The sequence below is a fragment of the Genypterus blacodes genome, unplaced genomic scaffold, assembly GCF_046128005.1.
Source record: "Genypterus blacodes isolate CSIRO-AG114 ecotype Tasmania unplaced genomic scaffold, CSIRO-AGI_Gbla_v1 ptg000015l_1, whole genome shotgun sequence".
Taxonomy (NCBI): Eukaryota; Metazoa; Chordata; class Actinopteri; order Ophidiiformes; family Ophidiidae; genus Genypterus; species Genypterus blacodes.
The window spans coordinates 1,053,803-1,072,913 of NW_027466829.1; the positions used below are offsets into that span (position 1 = coordinate 1,053,803).

The window sequence follows — 19,111 nt, forward strand, 5'->3', positions numbered from 1 at the left end:
GTCCTTGCTCAACAGAGGTGCTGGGGAAAGACGTGAGACAAAAGCAGGGGAAGAGAAAAGGTCTCTGTCTGGCCTGCCGATGAAGCAGCGCCCTAAGAGGTGTCGGGTGTTGGCGGTCGGCGGTCAGCGTTGCACATGAGCAGGGTGTGATGTGGAGCGTTTCTGAGGATCGGTCGACAGGTTCAGACAAGAGGTTGGCATCGGCAACCGTGGCGAGTGAGGCTGAAATGGAGGAGCCCTTTGTGGTACGGGGCTCGATATTTAAGAGCAGAGAGCCGTCGGTGAGATGAGAGAGGCGAGGCCGCGCTTTTATTTACGACACCAGCAGCCATATGTTTCATACGTCTCCTCTGACAACCCTGCCGTATGTCTCTGATCGGCCCATATGGCCTGTACATCTACTCAACTTCCTGCCACAGGGACAGCCGAGGGAGAGAGGGAGGTAGTGGACATCATGTGCATAGGGAGGAGGAAGAAAGGAAGGCGAGGCGAGGCCAGTACGGCTCTGATGTGGGATGTTAATAAAAGAAGAAGGGAATATGTTTGAGGAATAGATTGAAGTGGAATGATAGCACGGAGAGGGAGACGACGATCAGGGAGGTCAGACTTCCGCTGCTGGGTCGGGGTCACTGTAAGGAAGCTGCCTCCTCAGACTCGAGGTTGCTCTGACACACACACACACACACACACACACACACACCCTGACACACACACAGTGCGTCACACCATTTGGGCCTCTGCTATCTCCTAGAGGAAGCGTCTGCGTGTGTAAACGCTGATAAGTCTGACTGACTGAGGGATTACAGAGGGACATGCTGCTAAACACACTCCGCCGGGGTGCTGCACACACACACACACACACACACACACACACACACACACACACACACACACACACACACACACACACACACACACACACACACACACACACACACAGACACCAAAACAAGACTTTGTTGTTTTCCAGTCAAAGTCCCTTCTGGCATGATGTCATGACACAGACATTTTCATACGTCTATGAACTCTTGAGTTTCTGTCCCTTCCCCTTCTCCTTCTGTCTACAGGACATACTGCTTGTTGTTTGGTGTCACACACAGTAACCTAGATGCTCAATGTCAAACGGACTGAAACCGATTCTGAGGTTTGCAGTCGGGGACAGGATGTGGACGTGAACCTCCCACAGGTTCAGTCTTCCTGTTGTAGCTCAACTCCTGCCGTTGTAGGTGCACGGATGACTTCCCCAGACACTGAGTAGTCATGGGAACCGTTACAAGAGCAAATCCTAGTTTAAACGGGTCTTGTGAAGAAAATAAGAGTAGCATATTATTATTATTGTTATTGTTTCTGAAACGTATTGTGAACCGCTCCTCTTTCTCTCTGCCGAACCCTGTGAGCCAGAGCAGACAGTGTATTGGGAGTGTGTAGAGCAGAATCAGCGAGTAGATTAGAGTGGAGAAGAGTGTATGTGTGTGTGTGTGTGTGATTTATTACCAGCTGTTAACTGGTTAAATGAGGCCAAGTGAGCCGGCCAGCTAATGGAGGGCGAGATGGAGGAGATAAGCCCACATAAAGAGCGATGGGAGGCAGCCAGCGGTGTCCAGAGGCTGTGACTCCTGACCTGCTGTCTTCTTCACTCTTTATCTCCTTCCTGGCCTTCACGCTGCTCTTCCTCCTCCTCCCCGCACGGCGCCTGTCTCATATTGCTTCCTTTGAACAGCCGCGGTTACGTCAGGCTTAACCTTTTATAACTTTTCTTTGTGTAAAGTACGGAGCGGCGCATCAAAGCACGTCATCGTCTTTGGCAGTTGGTTTCTGTAACAAAAGCATCATTTTTGTTTTCTTCACGTCCCATGAGATCACTGGATGGGTCAGAGGACGCAGGGGTGGAACTAAATGTCAGGACGGGCTCTATTTGGGTATTTTAAGACTTACAGAAGTGCCAATCTCAGGGAAAGAAAGCAGATACACACACACACACACACACACACACACACGTGACTCCCCTACAGAGGTCAGCCTGGTCACCTCGAACTCTGCCGTCACACATGATGCAGCATGTACACAGACACACAGAGCGTGGTAATGCACCGGGATAACACCGTGACATTGCTGCAGTCTTCATTGCCCGCATTCTTTCCCTTCTTCAAGAATTGCGGATAGAAATAGAAAAGGTCTATTTATAGCTCTGGACGGGGCTATAAACGTACGGACGTATGCGCTGGATATCCGGCATGTGAGCTGCGTCTGTCCTCGGCTCTGGTTTCTCAGTCCCTGTGTGCCGTGGAAGAGAGAGAGAGAGAGAGGGAGAGAGAGAGAGAGAGGGAGATGAATGAGATGTTCCCCACATCCGTTTGCTCTCATGGGGGAACAGTAGGTCAGACGTTGTTCAAGCCTGCTCTGATGTGGGAGGAGGTGAGGGGGGACTTAGGACAGACAGGCACACACACACACACACACACACACACACACACACACACACACACACACACAGGGGCACATTTTACCTTCTCAGCGGGGGATTTACTGTAAAGCTCAGTGACGCGGTTGCACATTTTCAGTCTGGCGCATACAGAAAAGTATTGTTTTGGTGTTTCTATTTCCATAAGATATGTGCTGTGGACCACTGGAGGACTTCGGCTTTGACTTTGCATTGTTTCTCTTCTACTTTTGTCCTATTTTAGTCTTCCTCTGCTTCCCCTTTTACATGTTTTTGCTCAGTTGTTCAGTTTTCATTGTGCATGGTTCAGCGTCTTTTTATACTTGCTGTTGATGCCTCTTATTTGTGTGTGTGTGTGTGTGTGTGTGTGTGTGTGTGTGTGTGTGTGTGTGTGTGTGTGTGTGTGTGTGTGTGTGTGTGTGTGTGTGTGTGTGTGTGTGTGTGTGTGTGTGTGTGTGTGTGTGTGTGTGTGTGTGTGTGTGTGTGTGTGTGTGTGTGTATATATATATATATATTTGGTTCCTTGCCCCACCCTTTAATGCAACACACTCCTTCCCTCTCCATTGTTCTGCCGGGCCGGGAGCCTGAACAGGTGCCTGCAGGAAGTCTCTGTCACAGCAAACACCGAGGTGAATGAACACAGGAAGCAACGCTCTCCTGCGACTCTGCGTCTTGTCACTGCATGCGGGTTGATCCGAAAGCGACGTGTGTGAGACTCGGGTCTCGCACCACACACCCTTCAGTCTCCATTTATTCCCCACCGCTGTGTGTGTGTGTGTGAGTGCGCCTTGACGATCGGCTCTAACCGCTCCCTTTCTGTCACGGTGCTACTGTAACTCACGGCTTTCAAAGCGGGGAACGGAAGTGACAGTGCTGCAAGTGTGTGTGTCTCTATCTACTTATTGACACACACACACAGTGGGACAGTCTTATATTTATATTGCTTTATATAAAGCTGTGGATGCATTCTTCAAATCTTCCTCATCCATATTTTGTATTAAAAACTTCTAAATCAATGTTTCTAACCGGCCTGTGCTGAAACTTTTGGCCCTCCGAATGCACACACACACACACACACACACACACACACACACACACACACACACACACACACACACACACACACACACACACACACACACACACACACACACACACACACACACACATCATTAGGCAGGATTGCTGTTGATTTATGTGCATTGTCACTCCGTGCAATAGCCGGAGGTCCACAAACGCAGATGACTGAGTTGTTGTTTAGTGCGATGTAGAAATGTGTGATTAAATGCCAGAAAATGCTCCTGCCAAGTGTGAAGAAACAGATGATCATTGGTCTTCTGCTCTACGCAGGTATGTGCTTTCATTAACTTCTTTGTTGTAGCTCTGTTCCCTCCACCACCCCCTCTTCATCCGTTTCCCTTTCAGTTAGCGCTTTCCTGTATTTCACCACATTGACTCTTGACAACAGCCAGGGGTCGGGAGTGAAGCCCCGGTGCTGTCGGCCGTGTATCTCGCCCCGAGGTGCGAGTACGAAAGAGCAACGGTGTTTGCGAGCAGAGAAAAGGGGGAAGAGCCGCACCCATTCCTCCAAACACGGCATGCTGAGCTTTGCTGTAAAGTGCTGAGTCGCTCACGCTCTCTGATTTGGAGCGACCGACACCAAATCTGACATTTACCATGGGCCGGCACACGTCCTGAAACATCGCTCTGGAATGAAAGTTCATAATAGCCGTGGTGGGAAAGTGATGCTTCAATCACGTCGGTGCTGTTTTATGTTGGAGTTCTCCTTTAGTACCTCTGCTGAGACCACGAGTGCTTTGTGGCTCGTTCCAGACACTTTAATAACAGAAAGATTCTTCCTTGTGCCTTTTGTCTGCGTTGCTCGAGGCGGCTGACCTTCCCAGCACACCTCCCCCCAAATCCTTATTATCTTCTATTGACTTATATTGCGGTGGGTCATTGAACGGGGCGGGCATATTAGAGCCATCTATCTGGACAGCATATCCAGCAGCTGAGAGGGGAGCAGCTGTGGTCAAAGGTGACTGGAGGTCAGTAGACTGTCGAGTGATGTGTTCAGAACTCCTGCCCAGCACATACCAGCTGTGACACAACCACTGGCAGCTGTCCATTCTCCTGTGTGTGTGTGTGTGTGTGTGTGTGTGTGTGTGTGTGTGTGTGTGTGTGTGTGTGTGTGTGTGTGTGTGTGTGTGTGTGTGTGTGTGTGTGTGTGTGTGTGTGTGTGTGTGTGTGTGTGTGTGTGTGTGTGTGTGTGTGTGTGTGTGTGTGTGTGTGTGTGTGTGTGTGTGTGTGTGTGTGTGTGTGTGTGTGTGTGTGTGTGTGTGTGTGTGATGAGCTACCTGGAACCTGGTACCAGGCAGGGAGCAGCTTAGAGACGCAGCAGGGCCACAACATCAGGCACATTTTCAGCATGAGCATTTCAGGATTACGTCATACATTGAGTTAAGGGCAGGCTGGAATTTTTTTGTAATCTATTTGCATTGATTAAGTGATGACTAATCAGAAATGGAAGGTGCAAATCTTTACATTTTAACTAGTGCCGTCTTTTTGCCACTAGAGGGCAGCAGATATCCGGTTCACCATGCGACTCCAGTGTGCAGGAAGGTGCTGCTGTGGTGGAAAAAATGCTTATCTATCAGCAGTTAGGTAACTTTGCAAACATCTTTTTTTTGTAGGTCATTTGAGGGCGTCATTTTCCAGCAGAGTGGCAAATTCTCTGTCCGTGTGTGTGATGGGAGGGACAAAGTGGAGGCGGCAGTTTTTAGAAGAAATGCAAACGCTCATAGATGGTAGAAGGGGGAAGGAAATAAAAGAGAGAAGGAGCATTCAGGAGCTGATAGACGGGGTGAGATTAAGAGCAGGAAGGAGAGACATCCAATGAGCATGAAATCAGATCTGGCATTGCGTAATGCGGTGGTTTACAGGCCTTCCCAGAGTGCACCGGGCTCTGAGGGCTCTTTCCAGTCCAGCATCACATTAGCCTATGAAGTGCCTGCAGCATGAAACCAGCATCGCCAGTTCACCAGTAGCCACAGGGCTGCCAGCCACAGAGCTCAATGGCTCTGTTCTTCTCAGTGCTGAGGTTCATTTAGTTTGTTCCTGTTTGCAGAGAAAAGAAAGCTTGATTACTTTCTTACAGCTTCTTTTCATCATCTTTATTTTTGGGTGTATGTTTTTAGTCCCAAAAGGTTTCTAAATGCTTTGTTATGATAAGCAGCTGCTCCACTGTCACGCTGAGTTCACCAGAGTTGTTTGCTTACTCCCTGCAGCTCAGACACACACAGACCCAACGCCTCATCCTCCTCATTCATTACAGGCCCTCAACCTCACTCACATACCAGCAATACCATGTGTCACCCAGGCGTCAGCAGCACCGCTTTCCACCTCCTTTCTTTCTTCTCTTCTCTTTTTCATCTTTTCACAATCTCATATCTTCACCCCCCCCTCCTCCTCCCTTCCTACAGGGATGGCGAGCCTTAACACACACATACCAAGCTGCATACCAGTCAACGGGACATTGGTGTCCGCCTGCTTTGCTTCTTTCATCACAGCTCACCTGTCTGAGACATCCAAAAGAGAGAATGAAAGTAGTCCAGAGCCAGTAGATGCAGTTCCTTGATGCAGTTGCAGTGTTTCTTTCCCCATAATGGTGTATTTGTTGTTGTTGAACAGCAGGGGGCACCATAGTCCCATCATCCCCAGTAGAGCTGCATAGCGTCATATTTTAGTATGGGACCTCAGGTAAATCGACTTTACTGTCACATAACGATTGATAATTATAAATGAATAATCGTAAAACCTTTTTTTTTTATTGAATCTGGTTTTATAATCCCACAACTCATCCATTTGGCACCGTATGACACATCGAGCAGTGAGCCAAATCACATTACAGGGCTCTAATAAGGTGCTAACAGCTGCAAAATAACCTTAAAAAGTAAAACTGTGGCACTTATAGTATGAAACTGTATTATTACATTGGCAAATTTGAGATTTTTCTCCTGATTGGCTCTGGCCTGGGAGGAAGATCTATACCAGACTGCATTATTGGGACTGGAGACTATCCTTAGTTAGTGATAGATGGTCCTCCTGCCTGGGAAAGCCTATAGGCCAGTGAACGGACTCAAAATGGACAGAAACGGACAAATCTCCTCGGCCTGTTGTAAAAGGTGAGTTATGGCGGTGTCCTCCCGCTGCAGGCCAGGCTGTATGTTACAGACCGACACACAGACCAGACAGAGGCGACTCCTGGCGTCAGTTTGCCTGGCCGCCTCTATATGGGCCCTTTCATACTGCACCCGTTGGCCAGGCCCCAACTCACATATACCACTGTCACTGGGCTCTGTGTGTGTGTGTGTGTGTGTGTGTGTGTGTGTGTGTGTGTGTGTGTGTGTGTGTGTGTGTGTGTGTGTGTGTGTGTGTGTGTGTGTGTGTGTGTGTGTGTGTGTGTGTGTGTGTGTGTGTGTGTGTGTGTGTGTGTTTTTTGCGTGTTGACACATATTTAAGTTCCGGGCTTCACCAAGTTGCATAACATCCACATGCTGCTGGTTTCATAAGATGAATCTTATGACAGGGGGTGCAGTGTTATATGTAAGAAAAACACGGGGAGAGAGGGAGCGAGTGTGTGAGCGAGTGTGTTTCGTCAGTATCACCTCCACGCTTGGCTCGTACAGTAACATGGTGTCCCTCAGAGCTGGCATCCCTGCTCTAACCTCCACTCAATATTAGAGTGTGTGTGTGTGTGTATGTGTGTGTGCATATGTGGCCATTTGTGCTTGAGTTTGTCTCACTTGCGGGCCAGCGTTGGCTCCGTGCAATGTTTTCCTGGAAAGTCCTGTAGAAGTCGAGGGGCCACAGCCACATATACATTTGGTGGTGACTGTTTTCTGGAAGCTTCCCCTTCTCCCTGTAAGCTACAGGGAGAAGGCAGGCTGCAGGGTGTTCTATCCCCGGGTGGTTGTCGGCCTTTGGGAACTAAAACCCACTTGGTAGGTGTGAGGCTGGAACAACAACAACACCTCCAGAGCACTTGTTCAGCGCCCCATTTGCGGTCACGGGTGAACACAAATGGACAGACCTTAACTCGATCAGTATGCGCGGACAGACACTCGGTCAGTCTTACACAACATGAGCCTCAAAGGGGAATGTTAGGAAGTGAACAGCCTAGAGAGGGAAGAGGGAGAGAGGGGCGGGGGGGAAGAGGAGGTATGCATGGAAAAGCAGCCTGAATGGAACTACGGATTGCGAAGAAAGAAAGAGGGGGGAAAATAGCTCAAATTAGCTTAATGAAGGGGCTGCGAAGGGAGCAATAAAATTGGGGGCAGTTAAGGTGGAGAGGATGAATAAGTGCAGGGAGGAGGGATGGATTGAAAGTGAATGGATGGAGGAGGGGGGGGGGGCTGCGTTCAACTGCATCAATAAAGCAAAACCGCTAATTGTGCCTCTGTGGTCTGCAGTGCTCATCCTCGTTTCCTCCCTCTGTTCCCTTGAAGCCTCCTACACCTCTACCTCATACACTCCGGGGGATTTCGTCTTCTATTAAATGGACTCTTCTCATGTTTGCGATGATCTCACCTTCCCCCATTCATACACTGAAGGCAGGGAGCATATCACGAATCACGAGCAGTTAGTTCAGTGTCTCTTTCATCTGTTAACTCTTTAGCTGCCCTGATCCTGATCCTCTTCTTCCTCCCATCATCCTCCTCCTCCTCCTCCTCCTCCCTCCCTTGTTGTTGTGTAACTCTGCAGTGACTGACTATAGCAGCAGCGGGAGCACCATTGATTGATCAGCAGTTCTGGTGCCAGGCTGCTCTTATTGTAATAAATGAGCTTGGAGCCACACAAACGAGCCCTGAGTGCTTTGCAAGAGTAGAGGGAGCTGACACACACACACACCCACACACACACCCATATACACATGGGAGTATACTGCACCACACTGCCATGATGTAATGCTAACCCAAAATGCTCCTAAATTTGCTGGTTGCCTTGATTCTTAAAGCAAAAACCCGGCCAAACCTGCACACAAAGGAGGTTTTATTTTGTCAAAGGTTAGGGTTTTATTAAGTAAAGTATACAGATACTTTCATGACTAGTCACTTGAGTTTCCAGAGGCCAAGACGAAGCATCACATTTACATATTATTCCACAGTTTAAACTCAATGGACAGCAAATGCCTCTTTTGTTGAGTTCTGATCGGCCTTCAGTTCCACTTTAAAGGTATTACAAGTTAAATCTGTCCTGGCAGGAAAAGTTACGAAAACATATGTAGCCATAACATCATTCTGGGTCTGAGCCCGGACTCTTTTGTTACAAAGGGCTTCATAAAAACTCTTAAGTTGGCAGTCTGACAGCACATACGGTCTATCAATTTCCCTCTGTAGTGTGTCTCCTTTGCTTAACATCCTCCCTCCCTCCCTCCCTCCCTCTCTCTCTCTCTCTCCCCATCTCTAGCTTCACTTCTCCCAACATAATTGCAGCAGCTTTTATTCATCATCACACAAATCCAAATTCATTGAGTAAGTAAGAAGCGTAAGCGTTGAACCCTTCAGTAGGTAGCTGGTGATCTTCCTCTCTGCTCACCGCTGAGCTGCAGGGTGTTAGCCGGGCGCTGCGATTAAACTGTCACTTTATCATTGTAAAGTCATTCCAACGTCAACATGGGTGCCTGCTGTAAATCGCTCCGTTATCCCGCCTGTCACTGTTGCCTACATTTTTACATTCCGGAAACTTGTCACTTCAGTGTTCCTCGTTTAGGGATGATATAGTGATGCAGGGCTGCATGCATGTATGGAGAGACCTTCTTTGAGTGTGATTATCAAGCTTTGTGTGTCAAGTTATGTAAAGTGGCCGCTGGAAAAGCCACGAATACCCTGAGAAAGGCTGCTTTGGATTGTTAAATGGCATTAATGGCTCCTCGGCTCTATTCTTAGCCGCAAATCTGCCTCACCGTGAGGCGTTGACAGGCCTGTGTGGCGGTGGTGGAGGTGTCTGGCTTGTGTTGCGCCTATGGAGGAATATAAATAAATATATATAAATAAATAAATATATATAGCTACTCGGATAGGAAACACAGTTGAAACCCGAGAGCCTCCACACAGTCTGCGTGAGGAGGAAGCGGGCTCAGACCCACAAAGGGGCCGCTGCTTCGGCTAGGGTTCGGTCGTCCATATTTCTTTTGTCTGCGTACATCTTGTCCTGTTCGGTTTCGTCTCGCCGAACCGAGCCGAGGAGAGGAGGGGGGCGCAGCTGTGACGACGCCGTGAGGACAGACAGAAGTTTGGTGTGTGTGTGTGTCTGTGTGTGTTTCGGCGGAGTTCATTGAAACGCTTCGCCGCTTACGTCAGTCTGGCTGCGTTGACAACAAAGCCTCCACCGCCGCCGCGCGCCTCCCAACTTCTTCCTCCCCGTCGGTGTTGAATCGAATCGGCTGCGGTGAATGAAGTCCCCCCTCGACTCGCCGGCCCTGCCCCGCGGAAATTGTAGCGTGGACCGGAGGAGGAGGAGGGAGGAGGAGGAGGAGGTCGACGACGTAGGGGAAGAAGCGACAAAGGCGTTTGGGGGAGTGAAAAGGACCGCAAAGGCGATACAAGTCTGTATTGTTCCGCGCTGTTGTCGCTCTGTTGTGCCGCGCTGTTAAAGCTGAGACGCCTTCAAGTCTGGATCTCTTTATCCGCTTCCTAACGTCGAGGATGAGGTTCAAAAGAAACGGCTCCTATACGCTCAATAGGTAAGAAGAAGAAGAAGCTGCGTGTGTGTGTGTAGCGGTAACTTATTAATGTATTATCCATATGGGGGAGGAAGAGGAGGGGGGGGCAGCACGTTTTATAATAAATCCATAAACTCCCCGTCGTATTGTTATGCGGACCAGGAGTGTGTCGGAGCTTCTTGCGGCGACTTCTATTGTGCGAACGCTTTTTCTCTCTACTCGCTTTAACTCTTTGTTGGCGATTTACACATTTCCGTTTTGAATAGGAGAGCCTGAGGTGGCTGCTGGTGACTAAGTGGAGGCCAGTGATTGTTTCCCGGTGATGTCAGTGTCACCTGAGCGGCGCTTTGATGTCAAACGCTCTACTGTCACTTAAGAGTATAAATAATGGAGAGGCACCTGGGGGAGTTTGGACCGACCACTGATCGATGCTGTCCCATTGTGGCGCCCACGTGGAGTTTATTCAGTTGGGGTTGGGGGGGAGAAACCTGTCTGTCTGGCCTGGAGGAGGTATACTCTGTCTGTCTCTTTCTTCTAACAGAACATTTCAAAATGCTCCTTCTCTCTTCTGTCTCTCTCTCCAAAGTGTTCCTCTACCTCTGCAGAATTGCCCTTTCCTGCAGTCCATCACCTAGCAACTTTGTGTGTGTAGTTGTGTGAATGATGTGCTTGTGTGTCTCTGCCTGCCCCCCTAACCCACTTTGTGTTGACATGATTGCAACAGCCTCTTTTCATACAAGCTGGTCACAAGTCGGGTCTTTCCCATCTCACCCCCCTCTCTCTCTTTCCTTGTTATCTTTCCAAGTCACAAGTTTTGGAAAAATACTTTCTTTGTTTCGTTTTTTCTCTTCCGTCTACCCGATAAATTGCACAGACATCTAAACAGTTAAATTCATTTGGAGTTGTAACTTCTAAGCCGGATAGCTTGCTTTTATTGCCCATCTGGTTTCTTTGATAAAGGCTGAGTGTTTGAGGAAGTGCACACTTTTCAAACTGACCGTTGATGTGACTGATGCAATTTCAATCTCTCTTCCCTCACTTTTCTTTTGGCACTCGTTTCCCCCTGGCCTTGTTATCGGTTGCAGGCCCTTCCGTTATAACACACACACACTCATGACACACACACAACTGACATCCTGCCTTTGCAGTACTGAAACACAAAGGGATCTAATTAGTGCCAAGCACACACAGACCCACTTCATCACACAATTGTAAATGTGAGGATGTTATCACCATATACTCCCCCCCCCCTTCTGTGTTCACGCTAAAGGAGAAAACAAGGAAAATGTGTGTATGTGTTATCGTGCCCCTCTTTTGTCATCAGTGTCACAGATCTGTGTGTGCAGGTAAGGATGAGGTAATTAAAAATGGTGAGCGAGGAGGCTTTTCTAGTTCCTTGCTCTGGTGACTTGCCTCCAGGGAGGAGGAGGTGTAGGGGGAGGAGGTGTAGAAGGAGAGGTGACGTCATTGGATGTAAAACAGCTTTGCCGGGCTGCCGCAGCTCTTCTTTGTCGGCTATTATCTTATTAAGGAGGGGGAGGAGAGAGGAAGCACTGTCTTGTTTAGCCAGGAGTTGTGGTGGGTCAGGTCAGAATAGCTACCAGCTCTGGTTACCTAACACCAATCTCCTCTTTGACAAGTCGGCCAGCAACTAGGAACAGAACCGCCCCATGTGCAGTTATGGTTACGCAACTGCTGTCCCTGAAGGTGACGGTCTTCTCAGTCGCTGTCGTCTCCCCTCTTCTCAGTCTTGTCCTTCGCTCGGCTGCTGCGATCGGTTTCACTGAACGCAGCAGATTGAACTTGCCGGTTTAACATTGAGCGTTAGCATTTGGCAGTATCGGCTGTCTTCGCCAATAATCCTGTGTTGGTGTCCGTAGAGTCCAGCGATGTCTGCAGCCCGTGATTATACCAATAAAGGAACTAAGGAAGCATGATTGTGTGTATTTTAGTATTGGAAACAAAGAGCACAAATTGGCCATGTATAGTAAGTGGTGTTGTGAATGACAACACGCAGGGAACAAGTGAATGGATGGTGAAGAGGGGGGAAAGAGGTCCTTACTTGACGCGGCGTCCTTCACCCTATATGCCTCAGCCAGAGTGCTTTGCAGTGATTGGCTCGCTTCCTGGGGGCTTGTCTTTGCATTGGCCCCTCCCACACCTCTGCGTCATTTGTGTGAATGAAGGGCAGTTTGAGCGACGGTTAGTGAGTGCACTTTGTTTTGTTTTTGTGCGTCGTCCCTCAGTGTTTACTTTAGCGATGACAGTTAGCCATCTGCTGGTAACGTCGCATCTTGACGCTGTCAGCTTCCCGCACTGATTAACTTTCTGAGCAGACGTAACAAGCACAATATGGCAATGATTTGTGTTTTCTGCACGTGAGAATGACACAAGGTCGACGTGTAGCGTGTCCTGGCATGCAAGCATACAGATGGTGTTTTCTACATTCTAGCGCCCCGTCTCTCTGTCCATCTCTCGCTCGCCCCTGCAGTCCGCTCCGCGCTGCCCAGCAGTCAGCAGTTTGTTTATGGGACTATGTTTGCCAAGCTAATCTTCCCGCCTTTCAAGTGGGAGCCAGCAAGGGAGAGGAGACGGACGGAGAGGGAGGGAGAGAGCGAGAGAGGGAGGGGGAGAGAGAGAGAGAGAGAGAGGTGGAGAGAGAGAGCGAGAGCAAAAGCGAAACGGAGAGCAAGAGTGTGAAAGAGAGTCAGGCAGCTGCAGCAGTTGGAAGGGAGCGAGGGAAACATGCGCAGAGAAATGCGTCGCGTTCCGTGAGTGTTTTTGTTTTGGAGGGGTCGTGTCTGCATGCGCTCCACTGGCTCTGGGCCGACGGCGTCCATCCCGTTTCTCGTGACCTACGTCAAAGCCGTGGGCTGACTCAGGAGTCGCAAGCGAGGCGGTATGCTGGAGCTGGGCTCTGCTGACCTGCTGCACCTGTAACCGAGTCTACGGGAGCGACCTGGAGACGGGCAGGTGAAGGGGAGGAAAGGGTGCTGTGGGTTTGTGCCTCATCACTCCCTGGTCTCTGCAGCCAGCTGGATGGGGGTTCTGGTGTGTTGTGACTGCTTCTTCTATAGGTAGAGAACCTTGTCATTATTTATCTGCTTTCTTTATTCTTTCTTATCCTTCCTTTCCTTGTGTTTGTTTTTGCCGATTGCTATCGTAACTGACTTGTCAGCGTCTCCCAAAACTCCTGGCTCTAACTTAAGTTTTCGTCTGTCCTCACTCCCCCATGTGAGCCTCTCTCTTCTCTGGTCCGTCTTCTTTTATCTTTCCTTCCTCCTCCTTATACTTCCTCTATCGTTCCCTCGCTCTCTGCCATTGCCGGTGGTTTGGAGGAGACGTTTGAGGGCATTGCTGCTGTAGCAGCCTGTGATTCTGCTGTAGTCGGGACAAGGGGCGTCTCAACTTATGGGAGGGAGTGAGTGAGGAATCTGAGGACGCAGAAGCAGGGATGACACATGGGGCTCCTCCTGTTGCCTCCTATAGCCAACCAAAGGGGAGGGTGTTAGGAGTAGTTGGTTATATAGTTTAGTAGTGAGTAATTTAAGGCTGGACGGAACAAAATGGCACTCGGCCAAAATGAATCAGAGTTGCTGGGCTGTCTCTCAGGCTTCCAAACCTCTTATCCTCCCGTGTGCCCCTTGACTGTGCGTCACTGTTTGTTTGGACACAGTGTTCCTTTTCATGGGTTCAGGGTTGTGTTTTTTCACCCCCTTTTTGTTGTTTTTGGAGCGTTGAACATACAGACTTTACCCTCTGGTCTGGTTATTACAACTGGCTTCAGAGAATTCATTTTGTAACCAGTTCCACGAATGGACCTGGCACAGCAGCCTTGTGTTGGAGAGCCTGGCCCGCTGATTGACTTACTGGCATTTATATAGCTGGCCATTGTGCTTGAGAGAATGGGTGGATGATTTAGCTTAGTCTCTCTGGCAGTCGGAGCAGAAGGGATCTGGTTCCTCTCTCTTGTGGTCATGGGGTTAGCCAGCCTGAGCCCGTCTTAACTGCAATATAAAATCTAAATTTAACTTTCTAGCTCCCTAAGGAGCATTTTAATGGTGAAGGCTAAATTGTAGCTGTTATACGCACACACACATACACCACAGCTGCATTGGATTAGGCCTCACTGCGAATCTGAGCGTTGTTTACACTTGGTTGCTACTCTTAGCATGAATAACAGTCTGCCCTTTGTATGCGTGTGTGTCATATGTGTCTTTGAGGCTCCGTGTGTGTTATATAGACTTTGCTGAGCATACACACAGAAGCACTGTAAAGACTGGGCTGGCGCCAGAAGCACATACATTCCACCCCCCCATCCCAATTATGATCAAGACAGGGGTGGGACATGCACAGTGCACTGATGTCTTACTGGCTCATTAAAGCTAAATAGCCAGACATTTCTATTTTTAGCATTTCCCCAGCCTCTGTATATCTATCAGCCAATCAGATGGCGTGGCAGCGATGCTTTTAGCTTGATGGATGCGTGTTTGTGTGTGAGGCACACCCATCCCAACAGGTCCTTGTTGACCTCAGCCTGGGCCCGCCCCCAGTCCTTTGGGCTCCTGTGTTTCAACAGAACTATTGTGTGCAGTAGAACCTGCCTGCCAGCACAATGTCAAACTGCGGCCACTCCGTTGTTCATCAACCTTTTATGGAAAGGAATGATTGGAGAATCTTTCAACGTATGACGTGAAGTAAAACAAGTTAAAATCAGTCTTATTTCCTGCAGCAGACTGTTTATTATGTTGGTGTACAGTTGGCTTGATGACTTGATGTGTTGTACTAAGGTGGACTCAGAGGAAAGCAGGACATTGGCTATGCCCTTGAGTTAAAATAATGAATTAGTCAGGTTTACAGTGACCTAATATTGCATTAATATTCAGAGTAGTACTGTTGTCAGATGAAATAACCTTATTTTGCACTTTATTGTAGAACATCTCATGGAGGGGATCTGTTTTGCTTGTAACCAAAGCTTCTGACCTTGCAGAAACTCCTTGGCAGTTGCAAAGGCATTTATCTGTGTTTTCTATCCACAGATTAACCTGTGTGTTTGACATTTCAGACTGCTGTGGTAACTAAAACACAATATCCTTCATTTGTCATTCTGTAGACGTTGGTGTGGTGGTCGGTCGTGCTCTCCCGGTTCTTGCTAAGGGAGGCCGTGTGCTTAAAATCTAGCTCAGACAGAGTAACCAGGCTTTGATGACCTTTGGCCACCTCTGAGAGTCGTCTTTTGAATTGACCGTTAGCTTAGTGGCCTGACTTTGACCTGCATGTGTTCAGTGCGGCATACAAAACCCACAGAAAGAAACGGGCCCTGCTCGGGATTCTTCTCACACAATGGTCCAGAGGCAACTACAGGTCAAGCTTTGATTCTCCTCAGTAAAATTTCTCCTACATGAATTCTAAACATTAAGCCAGTTGTTCCAAACTTTTTCTGCAGGGCGGCCCTTTTGTAGATAAGAATATCTTCGCGAAATGTATAGACACAGCACAATGAGCCTTTTAAATGGCTCTGCTGGAATTCTCTAGAACTTTGGGAGGAATATCTTTGTATGTTTGCTAAATCTTGATTGTGTTCCATGTGTTTATCTCTCGGTCAACCCCTGATCCAGCTTGTGTTTATCACACACTGCCCACCCAGACAAATGGAGGATGCAGTCCAGAGTCAACAAATGGGATTTAGTGGAGCCTGCTGCGCACACACACACACACACACACAAACACACTCCCTGCTTGCCTGTCTATGTCATCAGTTCTCCATCAGGCAAATAGTCAGGATTGAAATGGCCGCAGGTTAAAGTAAGCTTCTCATAAACTGTCGGCTTGGTCAAGTTCCCACAATTCTTATCTGATGTTTGGCTTTGGACGACACCCAAAAACTGCATCTGTTTTCCCGGCTTATCTATGAGGAAATAGAGCGGATTTGTCGGACAAGTTGAGAATAAATCATGAGCACTCGACTCTTGTTTGTATTGCCGACGTGTTTAAGAACAGAACACATCTGTGCTTACTGCAGTACTTTGATCCAATCACCACACCTGGACTCAGACTCACCTGCCAGCTTGGTCCAGAAAGCACCATCAGTCTTAATGTGAGCTTTCACTTTTCCACCAGTCACTGCAGAGGGCAGACCTCACACGCCGGGGCAGTTGTGTAAGAGACAATATGTCTGCGAGTGTGTGTTTCAGGAGCAGCACAGTCCTGCTGGCTCAGGAGAAGGAGAAAGAGATGGCCTTGCAGTAACCTCACCTCCACTTTTAGAACCCCCGAGTCAGCACACACACACACACACACACTCTGGAAGTCATTCTCACACGGCACCTAAAAAGCAACTTCTTTATAGCATCTGGGTACTAAAACAATTGAATTCACTATCAGTTTTCAGTACCAAGTCCTCATGTGGAAAGCATGTTGTGAACATCTAATCTGATCTGGAGCAGTTGCACAATGTTGAAAAGGATAATGGATTCACTGTCTGGTCCAGATTGTGTGTTGGTCAGGTGGCAGGAAAATGCTCCGCCAGTATTCAGCACCCCAGCAACAGACCTTCAGCCTCAGTCTGGGATGTAAGGGGCGGCAGGGAACGGATCTGATCACGAATATGTTGCCGCAGTTGTTGTAGCAGCAGCAGCAGCAGCACATGACTGCTTTGTGTTGCCTGTGGGAACAAGAGGCCCATTTCAAGGGAGACAGGAAGTGCCTGGGTGCCTCACTTCCTGTTTATTGAGCTTGTCCCAGGCAAGAAAGAGAGGGAGGGGTGGTCTGGTGCTAGTCTAATTGAACCGAGAAGGTGGTGGTAAGTAGGTAAGACCTCCTCATGTCTTTGTCTTGGGGTGAAATTGCACCGTCACATGCACGTGGCAACACTCCTGCCTGCATTGTTGTGTAATTGTCTCTGCTGCAGTGCCTTTGGCAGCTGTGCCCTCTCATTTATTTCAATTATCTAGCATCTGACGTAGCACTGTGAAGGAGGAGAGGGAGACAAAAGGGAAAGCAGAGAAAGGCAACTTTTTTTGCATACAGGGTTTTCATGTCTTGGATCAGCTGGTCTGGTCCTACGTCACGCTCAGCTCCATTCAGCCTGGTGCACACTGATCTGGCCTGCTTGTGAGAGACTAAATTAAATCAGTGCGGAGCTCCGGTGAAGAGCCTGGTGCCTGCAGACGAAGCAGACCGTGAGCAGGGATACTGCAGAGTGCTGACACCAGCGTGTTCCTGGGTGACGTTCATAACATTTATTGCAGTCACGTACAGAACCCTTCGCTTCAGAGCCAAACATCCACTACCCTTAAATACCCTCTTCTGTATCAGCAGCCATCTTCTGCTTTCTGCCAGCCGGTTATTGGTTTTCAATCCAAAGAGCCAAGATTCACCATATTGCTAGTGAAGATGAACCCCCCCCCCCTCCTCTGAGAGATTATGTCACTGCATAAGCTCATCTTCCCAGGTTGGAGCTTGTTACTCGTCAAAATCCGGCCAATCACAAGCTTGTTTACACCTGCATCCCTTTGGCGAAGTCATCCATACACACTATGTGCTTACCTACATTTAATTAGAAAGCTGCTGATGTCATCTGCTCATAAAATGATCAGACTGTTGGTACCAGGGCTCATCATTAATCATAAGCCCTGACGCATGTGTGGATATGGAGGAGGAAGATGTGAATGTAATTGCTCTTCAGTGACCCGAGGACATTGTGTTGCAGTGGTGGAGGGGCGCACACACACGTCTCTTCTTTCCTCCCTCTGAGGACATCTATTGATTTCACCTCTCTTGTGGCTCCTTTCTGTTCGTCATTGGCAGCTGCCTCCGCCCACATCCCACTCCTCAACCATTGAATACACCATCTGTAGGCAACCGCCATACTCTGTTTGCTGCCATATGTGTTGGAAAGGATGTATTTTAGGGAGAAGACTCATCATGCGTATCTAGACATGTCATATTTTCAATGTCATTTTTCCCTATGCAAGTGTTTCTGCCCAACGGAGCGTTTGGCTGTCACCCTCTTCCTCTGATGAAGGGCAGGGCTTCACTGTGGTTTCGCTGTCATCTCAGCAATGCCCTCAAGCAGGAAAACATGCTTTGTCCTGAATTTTCATAACATTTGCTCCCTTTCCTTTGTTTCCTCCCTCCCTCCCCTTCCTCTCCTCTGTTGTGGCCAACACAGAAACATGTGACACCTTTGCCCAACAACCATCTGTGTTTAGCCTTTCCTTTATACCAAACATGGACACATATTTTTCCTCTTGGTTCGTCCCAAGCACCTGGCACCCCTACATGATCTAAGGTCCTAACTCATTCACGGAGAACAACTCGCACTCCTCCATTTAAATCAGAAATATAGAACCCGATATGTCTTCACGTTGATCCCTGTAGGCTCCTAACTTACAGCACATCACCATCCGATCTCAGCCCACTCACGTTTTGTTGTGACTAGTGTGTGATATGGGACTCTGAGCTCCTGTTCGGTGACAGAGTTGCTGTTGTTATGGGTGGATGTCCACCAGATGCGACGCGGGCGGTTAAATCACGCCACGCCTGCTTGTGTGTGTGTCTTTCTCCGAATGATAACACTTCCTCACTGCTTCTTTGGAGGTCTTTGTTCTTTTTTTATCACACATGCTCTTCACATTAACACATGTAAGAAGATGAAAAACACACACACACACAATGGCCTACGCCCTCACAAGAGCACAGGTCAAACATCAGCCTCAGCCAAAACTTCCTGTGGGGATCTCTAACGTGCTCATCAGTCCCACTGTCTTGGTGTTTGCTTGTTTCTCTCTTGTCTTCCTTTAGTCACATGCTTCACGTCACCTCTCTCCCAAATCCTGGGTGGGGCCACTTCCTACACCTTCGTCCACTGCCAGAGTCGATCAAACTCACAATGGGCGAGTTTCCTCCGCTATCTGATCCTGGCCAGATCTCGTCTAGTCATCAGG

At 48.5% G+C, this 19,111-nt stretch overlaps 1 protein-coding gene across 3 annotated transcripts in view; it reads left to right on the forward strand.

Moving 5' to 3' along the window:
- The window catches only part of mob2a (MOB kinase activator 2a), a 51,318-nt gene that overhangs the window by 9,827 nt on the left and 22,380 nt on the right, over positions 1-19,111 (forward strand). Inside the window, exon 1 of one of the 3 annotated variants that reach the window (XM_076140035.1) lies at positions 10,017-10,184. The exons of 1 other annotated variant lie outside the window; for it this stretch is intronic. In XM_076140035.1, coding sequence (XP_075996150.1) covers positions 10,147-10,184 — 38 coding nt within the window. In that variant the 5' untranslated portion in view covers positions 10,017-10,146. Of the gene's footprint in view, positions 1-10,016; positions 10,185-12,651; positions 13,241-19,111 lie in introns of those variants that run through there. One more of the 3 variants, XM_076140027.1, reaches the window with a different exon arrangement.